Source organism: Carlito syrichta, unplaced genomic scaffold (genome assembly GCF_000164805.1).
Source record: "Carlito syrichta isolate Samal-C Ts95f unplaced genomic scaffold, Tarsius_syrichta-2.0.1 Scaffold307093, whole genome shotgun sequence".
Lineage (NCBI taxonomy): Eukaryota > Metazoa > Chordata > Mammalia > Primates > Tarsiidae > Carlito > Carlito syrichta.
In genome coordinates this window covers 140,766-153,365 of record NW_007251189.1, presented here as the reverse complement: position 1 = coordinate 153,365, position 12,600 = coordinate 140,766, and the positions used below count along the sequence as shown (strand labels likewise).

The following is a 12,600-nucleotide window of genomic DNA, read 5'->3' as shown; positions in this document are numbered from 1 at the left end:
CTCTTCTGTCTCCCCACCTCAGAATGCCAGCAGCAACCCCACCCCCGCCAACGCAGCCAAGAGTCCCCTGCTCAACTCGCCAACCGTGGCCAAACAAATCTTCCCCTGGATGAAAGAGTCTCGGCAAAACACAAAGCAGAAAACCAGCAGCTCCAGCTCAGGTAAAGGAGTGCCTTCTGGAAGAGGGTCCTCTTGCCTGACTTCTGGCCCCCAAGCTACTTCCCACCACATCCAGCACAGTCTGGAAGCTCTGGAACATTTCCAGGAATTCACTGCTCCCACCCTGACCTACTTCCCCCTTGCCACCCCCCCCCCAAAAAAAAGGTTTCCAAAGTCTTTGCAACTCAGAGAAGTAATAGGCCTCTGTGGGCTGGAAAACCCCAGAGACCTGATGGGAGCCTCCCTGGATCTCTCTAAGGGCAATTAGGGTCTAGTACAGTTGGTTGGTCAGTCTCTCTCTCTCTCTCTCTCTCTCATTGAAGTCTCACTCTTGTTGCCCAGACTGGAGTGCAGTGGCATGCTCACAGCCATCACAGCCTCGACCTGCCTGGCTTAGGTGATCCTTCAGCCACAGCCTTCCAAGTAACTGGAACTACAGACACACGCTACCACACCCGGCTCGTTTTTGTGATTTATTGTAGAGAAGAGGTCTCACCAAGTTGCCCAGGCTGGTCTCGAACCCCTGAGCTCAGGCAATCCTCTCACCTCAGCCTCCCAAAGTGCTGGGATTACAGGTTGAGCCACCGTGCCTGGCCTGGACTCTCTTTTTTTCCACTGTTGGAGGTAGGACCTCTAGGCAGAATCAACATGAATTCCACTTTCTTTCTTTTTAGCGTAGCTCCTCTATTCTAATGAAATAGTGACATCCTCCCTTATTCTGACATGCCTCAGAATAAAAGCAGGCCTAATCACCCTTCAAGTCAGAATCAATGATTTGCCTATAATCAGAGCCAATTTTTGCTCCAGCCAATGGAGTGGCTGCCCTACCTCTGGGAAGACCCTACTCAGACTTAGTACAATGAAAGCAGCCAGGGATCTCCTGGGGGAGGGGGATGCAGACTTGTCATCCTAATGGGAACCACATGGGCTTCCTGGAAGCTGACTCCAGTGGCGGAAAGGCCTCAGGCCTTGGGCCTCCTAGCATTTTTGTTACCTTTGCCCCGGCTTTCTGCAGTTGCCAGTGCTCTGCTCTGAGCCTGAGCACCTGGGACCTACCTCCAGAACCAAGATAGCCAGGTTTAGGTGACCAAGCAGGCCAGTAGGACACAAGATTAGTGGACAAAAGCTGGGGCAGGCTGTTTGATGACAGGGAACCCTAAAGAATAGGACCCAGCATGCGGGGGCCTAGGCCTACCCACCAGAAAGGGCTACTTTCAATAAGATCTCTTCCTCTGGGCAGAAAAGGCCTTCCAGTTGGAGGTTTCTACTCTGGGCATCTCCTCTCGGTAGATGGTAGACATAGTGGCCAGTTGAAGCTACTGTCTAATCATTCAGTCAGTCAGTGTGGAGGGGAAAAGTGTACATTTCAGTTACTGTGAAGGGATAAAGGTGATGAGACCTGCCCACAGGGAGCTTGTTGTCTGATTGGTCCAAAGGACCAGTAAATGAGTGAGAAAGTTAATAGCTCCACAAAGGAGATACAAACCAGGAAGGCAAACTGGAGGTTCTGCTTTTCTGTCCTTTCTCCCCTTGAGGAAACCTTTGATTTGCTCCTTGGCTGAATGAGGAACTACCTGCACTGTTTCCGGCACCAGAGACAGGAGAGCACCTAGTTCCCACTCCTCTTTGGGCCCTGACTGATGAAGGAATCTTTGGGGCCTGGAGGAAGGAGGGGCCGGGCTGGGCGGGGCCGCGGGCAGTCCTTGACGCTGCTCTTCTTCCCTCTGTCCTCGCAGGAGAGAGCTGCGCTGGCGACAAGAGCCCTCCGGGGCAGCCTTCGTCCAAGCGCGCGCGCACGGCCTACACGAGTGCGCAGCTGGTGGAGCTGGAGAAGGAGTTCCACTTCAACCGCTACCTGTGCCGACCGCGCCGGGTAGAGATGGCTAACCTGCTGAACCTCACCGAGCGCCAGATCAAAATCTGGTTCCAGAATCGCCGCATGAAGTACAAAAAGGATCAGAAGGGCAAGGGCATGCTAACGTCGTCGGGGGGCCAATCTCCAAGTCGCAGTCCCGTGCCCCCTGGCGCGGGCGGCTATCTGAACTCCATGCATTCGCTGGTCAACAGCGTCCCATATGAGCCCCAGTCGCCCCCGTCCTTCTCCAAGCCCCCGCAGGGCGCCTACGGGCTGCCCGCCGCCTCCTACCCTGCGCCCTTGCCCAGCTGCGCGCCCCCGCCACCCCCGCAGAAGCGCTACACGCCGGCGGGGGCGGGCGCGGGGGGCACCCCCGACTATGACCCGCACGCTCATGGCCTGCAGGGCAACGGCAGCTATGGGACCCCACACCTACAGGGAAGCCCCGTCTTCGTAGGGGGCAGCTATGTGGAGCCCATGAGCAACTCCGGGCCGGCCCTCTTTGGCCTCACTCACCTCCCCCACGCTGCCTCGAGCGCCATGGACTACGGGGGCGCCGGGCCGCTGGGCAGCGGCCACCACCATGGGCCGGGGCCCGGGGAGCCGCACCCCACCTATACGGACCTTACCGCCCACCATCCTTCTCAGGGAAGAATTCAGGAAGCACCCAAGCTCACCCACCTGTGATGGTGGGCTCGGGGCTGCGCGCCAGGAGAGTCTCCCCCACCCCACCCCCAGCCTTTCTTCTTTGGTTGCTTTTCTTTTTTATTTCTTTTTCTTTTTATTTTTTTAGGGTTCTTCCTGCCCTTCCCTTCCTTTTCTCTCTCCGCCCCTCACTCCCTATTCCTGTCCCCCCCCCCTTTGGTAACGCGTTTTTATAGTTTATGTGACGTAGCAATCTTGGTTGCTGGAATGGCTGTCAGTATCAGTAGCGATATTTATCTCTTCCCGCCCCTCGCTCGGCCGCCGGCCCTGCACCCTTTACCTTCTCCAGTCTTTGATCAGAAACAGGGTATATGAACAAATTTTCTAGTCGAGTTTTCAATGTGAATTTGTTCGTACATTATGGCTCCCGAGGGGAAGCGATTACATTTTTTAATTTTTAGGTTTTTTTTAATTGCACTTCTTGTAAAGAGCGAAAAAAAAAAAATCAAAGGCGCTTTGAAGCAGGGGTTCCCTGTGCAAGGATGACTAAGTGTACGTCTTTCCGTGTGTGTATGCTGGTGAACAGTCAGATTTATTTATATTTTCTTTTGCAAGCATTGAATATCTAAGTTTTAAATATTATTTATCCCCATCCGTTCGTATTTATATTAAAGAAATTCTGTACCCTGATTATTCAGAAGGGTTCTTGGGCCTTTTGTTCGATGGTGTATTGGCGTACATAGAAATTTTTTTATTTGAAAGGGAAATATAAGTCCTTTATAAAAACAGTAACGATGCAATAAAACCAGAGAAGATCCACCTTTTGAAAACGGTGATTTAGGTTTGTAGCATCCTACAAAACTGAAAAAAAAATATGTAAACGCGAAAAAAGGCTAGATTTGTTTTTGAGAGTTCTACATTCCTTGCTGCTCACATTCTGAGAAACAAAACAAAAAAATAAAGTTTTTATTCTGAATAATATCCGTGTTCAGAAGGAATTCTTTGGCCGAAGACGTGGGTCTGCGTGGATTCAGGCGGAGGCGAGCTGGCGGAGTAGGCCGCGCGGCAGCCCTGGGCTCCCGAGCCCGGAAGCTCGGCGAGTTCCCGGGACCGCGGCTGAGGTTCCAGGCGGCGGCGGCTTTGGCAACGCCGCGCGGCCGGCCCGCTGGGCTGCCTGGTTCCCAGCTGCCGCGGAGGCAGGCGGAGGGCACAGGGGCTGCGGAGCGCCGTGTGCGGAAGAAACAAAGGCAGCTGGGCCGAGGCGCAGCGGGAGCGCACAGGTGCCCCGCGGGCCCGCCGGGGGATAGCGTAGGGCGATCTTCTCTTCCACCGTCTTCCTCTGGTCAAAGCCGACTAGCCAACGCCTTCACCCGGGAGCAACCAGCCGCGCAGAGGATGCTCAGCGCTTTCCACGAGCAATCGGACCCCTGGTCTCCTCTGGGGATGGTTCGTGGCGCATTATCGCGCCAGGAGGAAAGAATGGATCCTGAAATCCCCAAGCGGAACTAAGCAGTTTGAATGGGACCGAGGCTCACCCAGGTCCCCAGCAAAAGGAGGGCTGAGCTCCAGAGAGCTCCCGGAGCCCTTCCTGGGTCTGCCTGCATCCCATCATCAGCTGCCTCCTGAATTTAGTATTTCACATTCTTTGGATTTATTTTCTCTCCTTCTTCCCTCCCAGCTTTCTTTTTCTGGCCTCGGGGAGAGGGAGAGGGAAAGGAGATTGGTGTCTTTCTAATAAAAAATGCAATTTTATAAGTACTTCTTCATTTGATGCTACAGGAGCTAAATATTACACTTCTCCTGGATTTAAGAGGGCTGCCTACTAACTGGCTGGTCGGGCAAAGGCAGGCACAGTAAAGGGAAGTCTTTTCATCTTCAGATTGAAGAATTGCTCAGAGAAGGAACCAAAGTCAGAAATACAGAACCTTTGACCTGCATCCCCGTCATCACCACCTCAGAAGTGAGGAAGCACCTTCGTCTGGGGATCAGGAGCATCTGATGTGAGAAATAAATCCCCATTCTCCCTGAATTGTATTTCAGAGGCAGACATGGAAAATGTCGCCATTTTGTTTGCAATCCAAAATAAGCATCATCATGGCCTCTATCTTCCCCCTGAGAAGCTCCCTCAGCTGATCCTTAACAGGCACTGGAGCCTTTTCTGGGTACCTACTGGGTCTCAACAAGCTGCTTTTAGGAAACCTCCTCACGGTCTAAGAAAAGGGCTCTGAGGATGCAAAGCCAGGCGGCTGTAGAGAGCTGAGTATTTCTCTCAGACCCAGAGGTGCTTTCTCCACATCTGCCCAGAGGCTCCTAATAGGTATTTTTTTCTTTTTAAAGAGCTTGGGCTGTGGAGGAAGTGGATTTTCTCCCCTCGCCCCAACCTCCCTGCCAAAATATGGCGCACCTCAGAAATGCAGAGGCTGCACAAAAGTCTTTGTGAAGACTGGAACGGCAGCCTTTTGGGTTGTTCACGCTGAGCAGATCAGGAGTCTTCTTTTTAAATAATCATTTTAGTGATGCGTATAAAATTACCTGGGAAAATAAGAAAGGGAGGAAGGGAGGGAGGGAGAGAGAGAGAGCGAGCGAGAGATACATCTAAAGATGAAAATCTTTTGGGGATTTTGAACCACTATTTGAACCCTTTTCTAAAATCTACCCTTCAGCTGAGGAAGGAATGGTTTGGAGGTTTCCTTCTTCCCTTAGGGCAGAGATTTTTAAATGAGATTCTAATGTGATTTCCCATATCTTGCCAGTCAAGACATTCATTTTGGCTTTCAAAGAAAAAACTATTGATCTCACTCCCCCCCAGCTTCCTAGATATTATACAGAAATCCTTATTAAAATATCTCATGAGTTAAAGTAATAAATTTGGAGAAGATTTCAGTGTTGAGTGGTTGAAGAAAAGGTTTTTCTTCCAGATGGTATTTAAATTAAGGTGGCTAAGGCAGGCGGAAAGCTCTCACCCACACAGCCCTTGACAAAGCCTCAGAGATATGCGGGAAGCTTGCTCCCTCTCTGCACCTCCCCTTCCCTTAACCCCTCAGTATTTTCTGGTTAAAAGCAAAAACCAAAAACTGCCATCCCGGAGTCCACAAAGCATCTTTCCTAAAAGCAGCCCTATAACCCTTTCCACTGCCAAAAAATATTTTTTAAAAGACTAGTTTTTCTTGTTTACTTGCGTTTCCTGCTCTCCTCTTTGCTCGGCCACATTTGATCTTGGAAAGAGCTGGAAGCTGAAATGTGTTCTTAAGGGCCAGAAGCTGTCAAGGCTTTTGGTGAGCAAGATTGATCGTGCCCAGACTTCCTTCAGAGCTTTGTTTGGAATAAAAGCAAGAAAACTGAAAAACTCCACATTTTCTAAAATAGCATTTCTATCTTCAAGGCTAGTCTCCCGGCTAGTCAGTGATGTCGCCCACTTTGTATCTAATTTCCAACTCAGATCCAGTGTGATGCCGACCTTAGAGATGGAGTCCTGCCTTTGCTCCTTGGTCGGCCTTTATTTTTCTACGTAGATTTTTTTCTCCCCTGCCAACCTCTCTCTCTCTCTCTCTCTCTCTCTCTCTCTCTCTCTCTCTCTCCATCAGAATGATTTATTTTCCTGCCACTGATGCCTGCCGGCCTGGGGGAGTCTGATCACTTGGTCCATTTCAAAGGAAGCAAAAGCGAATCGCCATCCTCAGGGTCTGGGGGTGGGGGGCGAAAACAGGACCTTCAGATCTATCTCTTTCTCAGTGTCCTCCTTTCATTCTGGCTTGGTGGATTTTTAAAAAGTTATTTGGTTTTGGTACCTAAAGGTGTTATCTTTTGAACCCTCCAGCACCATCCAAGATGCACCCAGTCTCAAGTCTCCGAATTGGAAAAAAAAGAGAGGATGAAGGAGAACCAGAACCTTTGCAATTCCTCCTTGGGTCGCCTCCTCTCCCCCGCGGTGCTGTTTCCCACAAGAGAGCCCTGGTACAAACATCCCTGGTGCCCCAGGATCAGGAAGGTGTGGGAGGCGAATCGGGCTGCCAGGGAGCATTCGCTGCATCTGAACCAACCAGCCCCCCAAACAGAACGACAAGGACAAGGAGAAGAAGGGTAGGGGGAGGGGGGAAGGAACAAGCGTCTTCTCCTTCCCTGCTGGTAACTTCCAACAGACTTCCTGGAAATCGGAAATACTCACCGCACCCGAGCCCTACGGGTATGAAACCCAGAATGCCAGGAACCGCACGCGCCTGCTCGGGGCGGCATTTCTTTGGCTGGCCGCCGCCCTGGCTACAGGGATTTGGGCACATGAACCTGGGGTTGTTGTCTCCCTTGGCACATGCATCTATCTCTTTCTCGAGCCACTCCTGAGAAGTTGATGGCGTAGGAAGGTGGGGAAGCTTCGAGAGCCGCCTCCTGTTTTCCGCTTCCCGCCGGAGCCAGATGCAAAGCTGTCGTGGAATAGCCTCCTAACAATGGGCCGGGGGCGCGGATTCCAGGCTGGACACTGGGAGGGGGGGCAGGGGGCTGCAGGGGAAGAGGAGGCAGACAGAAGAGAGAGAGGGAGAGAGGAAGAGGAGAAGAGGAAAAAGAGGGGAAGACCGACAGAGAGGAAGGAAACAGAGACCGAGAGATCAGTTATGAGATCCAGGAACTGGTTTGAGAAAAAGTGAAGAAGGCAAAGGGAAAGAAAAGAAGGACACTGGCATCTTCTTTCTTCTCTCTCTCTCTCTCTCTCTCTCTCTCTCTCTCTCTCTCTCTCTCTCTCTGTCTCTCTCTCTCTCCCCCATCTCTCTGTTCCTCCCTCTCTTTATTCTTCCTCTCTCATCTCCTCTCATCCTCTGCTCCTTCCTCCTGCCTTAACAGAACTTATGTGACTGGGATGCGGGGGCCCTCGGGTGTCAAAACTTTGAAGATTAATGGATTACTTTGTTAATGACTGCAGGCGTCAGCCTGAGGTGCTTAAATGATTTGTGAGGTGCGAGGCGTCTTCCCGACAGTCCCAAACAATGCGCGGAGTGTGCGGGGGAGGCAGAGGGCAGCAGCCAGCGGGACCGGCAGCAGGGCTCACACTCACACACTCACACACTCGCACACACTCCCAGGCGCACACACCGGATCCTTGCCGATCAAGAGGCGGGCGGGCACCCTTGCCCCCACGCACTCCCGGGCATTCCCACCCACACCCACATATATGTATTTTTTGCCCTGAAAAAAGTGTAAATAAAGCCTCGCTGGCCCCCAATGAGGCGTTCCTTCCCGACTTTTTTGGATCAATCAAACAGACAGTGGCTTCTTTTGATTAAAGCCCAAATTGTCATTGGGCAGAAGCAATCATGTGACAGCCAATTCGGTCCAATTTCAACCTTGTCTCCATGAATTCAATAGTTTAATAGTAGCGCGGTCCCCATACGGCTGTAATCAGTGAATTAGAAAAAAAACACCCCAGCAGCGATCTTCTATGATAGATTTTTTTTCCCCTCCGCGCTCGCCTTTTTCCTGGGCCTTGCCCCCCCCAAGCCCCTCCGAAAGAGGGAACTTTTTCTCCGAGGGGGCTCCAAGGAGAAGGCCATGAATTACGAATTTGAGCGAGAGATTGGTTTTATCAATAGCCAGCCGTCGCTCGCTGAGTGCCTGACATCTTTTCCCCCTGTCGCTGATACATTTCAAAGTTCATCAATCAAGACCTCGACGCTTTCACACTCGACACTGATTCCTCCTCCTTTTGAGCAGACCATTCCCAGCCTGAACCCGGGCAGTCACCCTCGCCACGGCGCGGGCGGCCGCCCCAAGCCGAGCCCCGCGGGCAGCCGCGGCAGTCCGGGGCCCGCCGGGGCCCTGCAGCCGCCCGAGTACCCCTGGATGAAGGAGAATAATACTGCCAAGAAAACCGCGCCGCCGCCGGCCGCCGCTGCAGCCGCCGCCGCCGCCGCCGGCCCAGCTTGCCTCAGCCACAAAGGTCAGTCCCAAGGCCCGGCCCCGGGTCCCGGGACCCTCTTCCCTCTCCGGACTGCCCCGGGAACGGCCATGGGGGAGGGAGCGTGGGCTGGGGGAGCAGGGGCGAGACAGAGGGGCTTGGGCGCCTTTTCCCGGCCCCTGTGGGCTCAGGAGTGGGTTTGACGAAGAGGCAGGGGAACCCAGCGCTCCAACATGAGGCATATATATTTTTAGAAAGGGGGGCAACTTTCCCTAACTTGTGTAATGTGGGATGATTTATTTGAGTTGGAACTGACCTCCTCTTGTCTAGTTGTCCTAGAGTTTGGCTTTTTGACAGTAATGAAGAGTGATAGATCGCTCTTGCTCAGCTAAGCAGCTGATGCATTAATTATAAATTGCGTTGTGGCTAATATAAAGTTTGCTCCCGGATGAAGAGGTTGGGGGGAGCTAAAGCCATGAATCTGATAGAGGTGGAGGAGATAGGGTCTCCCCAGGCTGGGCTCCCAGGAAAGGCAGCACAATAGCTCTACTGCATCCAGGGGCGGCCATTTTGTTGCAGTTGATCTTTTCTGCTATATTTATTCTCCAGTGGAATAACCCCGCTCGGACCCCTCCACCTCCAACTGTGCGTGTGTCTCTTGTTGGTTTCCCTTTCCGCAGAATCCCTGGAAATCGCCGATGGCAGCGGCGGGGGATCGCGGCGCCTGAGAACTGCTTACACCAACACGCAGCTTTTAGAGCTGGAAAAAGAATTTCATTTCAACAAGTACCTTTGCAGACCGCGAAGGGTGGAGATTGCAGCGCTGCTGGATTTGACCGAGAGACAAGTGAAAGTGTGGTTTCAGAACCGGAGGATGAAGCACAAGAGGCAGACCCAGTGCAAAGAGAACCAAAACAGCGAAGGGAAATTTAAAAGCCTGGAGGACTCCGAGAAAGGAGAGGAGGACGAGGAGGAGAAGTCGCTCTTTGAGCAAGCCCTTAGCGTCTCCGGGGCCCTTCTGGAGAGGGAAGGTTACACTTTTCAGCAAAATGCCCTCTCTCAGCAGCAGGCTCCCAATGGACACAATGGCGACTCCCAAAGTTTCCCAGTTTCGCCTTTAACCAGCAATGAGAAAAATCTGAAACATTTTCAGCACCAGTCACCCACTGTTCCTAACTGCTTGTCAACAATGGGCCAGAACTGTGGCGCTGGCCTAAACAATGACAGTCCCGAGGCCCTCGAGGTCCCCTCTTTGCAGGACTTTAACGTTTTCTCCACAGATTCCTGCCTGCAGCTTTCAGATGCAGTCTCACCCAGTTTGCCAGGTTCCCTGGACAGTCCCGTAGATATTTCAGCTGACAGCTTTGACTTTTTTACAGACACACTCACCACAATTGACTTGCAGCATCTGAATTACTAAAAACATTAAAGCAAAACAAAGCATCACAAAACAAAAACCCCTTTGACCAGGTGGTTTTGCCTTCTTTTATTCCGGCAGTTGATTTATATTTTATTTTCTTCTTGACCTATACCCTTCCCTCCTTTAAATGCTGAGGATTTTCTGTTTAGTGACTCCCCTGACCCAGTTTCAGAGCCATCTTCGACTGATTATTTTGGAGTTTTAGTTGTTTTAAACCTAATCCAACAACCCTCTATGTGATTTCCTGAGAGCAATATATGAGGCCTGCAAGAAAGTGATCATATAATTGTATCTTCACTTTCTTTTTATTTTTGTATTACATTAGGATGCATTGTCATGGGTATTTTTGGTAGAATAAATTCTCCTTTGCTATAAGTAGCTTTCTTATTTTTCTCCTCTTTCTCAAGGCTCATAACATTTTCTCTCCTTTTAGTCTAACTTGGTAAATAAAATTCTCACCACAATTTATCTTCTTTTTCAATTTTAATATATTTACTAAGGCGGCATGTTCAAAGTCTTCAGTGGACAGCAACAAAAAAGAAAGCCAGAAAATGCTTACGGTTTCTGACAAGTGCTTTTGGCTTTTTTGCTGCTGCTGCTGCTGCTTCTTCTTCTTCTTCTTCTTCTTTTCCTTCTTTTTTAAGGGAATGGATTTGGTTTTCAGTGTACAGGTTCAAGCCATAGATTTAAATTGGTAATAAAAACAGGATTGGGCAGCCTAAGATTTGGGCCAAGCCCAAGCATTTGAAAATGGAGAAATAAAGTGCCTACAGAAACCCTCAACTCCAGGATGAGTAAAATGGAGTTTCTTTAACAAGCTACTAGTTTCCAGGTCAATAACTAAGTTATCAACAATTCATTTATTTATACACATTTGTTTTAAACATCTACATTTCAACCCCTCCCTCACAAATCCCTCATTTTCAGTGTGGTTGATTAATCTCCCAGCTGTTGATGGACTCAGGCAAAGCAGACCTGAAAGAGAAAAACAAGAATAAAACAAACAGTGATTACTACCTGGAAAGTGTACTTCAGAAAAGATTCTTTCCAATCCTCTGGTTCAATCATTCGCACATTTTTTTTTTTAGGGTCAAAAAAAATCAATATTTCATTCTTAAATCTGTTTACATTGTTAATAACGGATCATTAACGCTCTGAAGTTAGGTTAGCAAGTTGAGATTTAAAATAGAATGCTTCTGCACTAGGTTATAAATCAACCCAGTTTCTAGAGCGAATGAGAAAAAGCACTTTAAATGAAATATCAATAAAATGTGATCTAGGGTGTGTCACTGGGTTGTTCTGGTCCCCCCCCCCCACCCTTCTTGTCTCTCCCCATGTTTCTCCGTCCCTTTTTGAGCTCTCTTCTGATGGCTACTTACCGTGAGAAAACGCAGCTTGTAAGCAACATGTGTGTGGGGCGGGTTGATTTAAGAACCCAGCTCTTAACAGGAAAGGCTTGGAAGTTACAACGAAACCGCGATCTTTTTTCATGTGCTGCTTGCTCCCTACCTTCGCCCACCCCTTCACCCACTAAATCCCAGCAGCGGCGAAGGGTGTTGGGACTGCTGCCGGTTTCCGGCCCCAGGCGCAGCGCCGAGCAGGGCGTCCCGGCCGCGGCCAGGGCTGCGCCGCTCCTGGATGCGATTCGTCCTACGCTCATAAATCAAACGCTTTCTATGAATGAGAATGTCATCAAAGAGATCAATTGCAGGAACACATGCACAAATAAAAATCCTCTTACGTATTTGCCGGGGATCCCCGTCCGAAAGCATTAAGTTAGAAGGCGTTTAGTCATAATTCATTTTTATTGCTCCTTTAAAACAACAGCTTGGCTGAGCCGCGGATGCCCTGAACAGCTCCGGGCCTGGGCGGCGTTCTGTCTCCTCCTCGCTCCTTCCCTTTCTAGTAGAAGAGCCCTGAAAGGCGCTTTGAGCCAAGCAAGCCGCTTTGCAGGCGATCATTTTAATCGTGACCAGGCTCGCCTTTCACCCACTCTCCCGGGGGGGGTTTAAAGAGCCTAGTTCGAGTCCCGGGGCGCTGGCCTTCTAGTTCCGAGGACCAGGGGTGTCCTACACGGCGAAACGGCCCCAGGATTTCTCGGGGTGGGGAGTGGGGAAGGAACCGAGCTACGAAAGCCTGCGGGCCGGAGGCCAAGGGAGGCTGCCTTTGTGAGCCGCTCCCCGAGAGCGGCGCTCTGGGTGGCCCAAGACGCTGAGCCCGCGCGGCTGCGAGCGCCTGGCCCGCGGGTAGCCTGGAGCAGCGCGCGGAGGCGGGCGGGACGCGGGCCTGTGTGCGAGTGCAAGCTTGTGATCCCAAGAAAGACACGCCAGCCGGCAGTCCCTGAAAAGAGGCCAGGAGAGAGGAAAAGAGGTGGAGGGAAAGGAGCGCCGAGGCCGCCAACTAGCAGAGGAGGGAGAGCGGCTGCGGCTGGCCCGGAGCTACTTTGTGGCAGGCGCCTTGCAGCCGAGGGGCTCTCACAAACCCAGGCCGAGGAGGCCAACAAAGGTACAGGAATGAGGCCAGGGTGGGGGGAGACTACACCGACTCAGGCCTGGAGAGAGGACTGCTCGCACTACCAGCACCGACCGAACCCCCTCACATCCTATCCCCTCCCCCACAGGAGTTCCTCCCCCCCCC

General features: G+C 51.3%; 2 protein-coding genes and 1 long non-coding RNA gene across 3 annotated transcripts in view; 2 read left to right on the top strand and 1 right to left on the bottom strand.

Moving 5' to 3' along the window:
* HOXA3 (homeobox A3) overlaps window positions 1-3,638 on the top strand; it is a 45,553-nt gene extending 41,915 nt beyond the window's left edge. The window contains exons 5-6 of the mRNA XM_008063838.2: window positions 1-161; window positions 1,896-3,638. The exon at window positions 1-161 is cut by the window's left edge and continues 413 nt beyond it. Of these exons, the coding sequence (XP_008062029.1) occupies window positions 1-161; window positions 1,896-2,701 (967 nt within the window). The 3' untranslated portion in view covers window positions 2,702-3,638. The remainder of the gene's footprint in view (window positions 162-1,895) is intronic.
* Window positions 3,639-7,890: 4,252 nt separating this feature from the next.
* On the top strand, window positions 7,891-10,341 carry HOXA2 (homeobox A2). The gene is made up of 2 exons (XM_008063837.2): window positions 7,891-8,585; window positions 9,224-10,341. The coding sequence occupies exons 1-2, from the start codon at window positions 8,198-8,200 to the stop codon at window positions 9,961-9,963; spliced, it is 1,128 nt and encodes a 375-aa protein (XP_008062028.1). The 5' UTR covers window positions 7,891-8,197; the 3' UTR covers window positions 9,964-10,341.
* Window positions 10,342-10,754: 413 nt separating this feature from the next.
* LOC110596183 lies at window positions 10,755-12,001 on the bottom strand. The gene is made up of 2 exons (XR_002482300.1): window positions 11,343-12,001; window positions 10,755-10,938 (listed from the first exon to the last, which is right to left on the bottom strand). It is a non-coding gene; the product is annotated as an uncharacterized LOC110596183 (long non-coding RNA).
* Window positions 12,002-12,600: the final 599 nt, after the last annotated feature.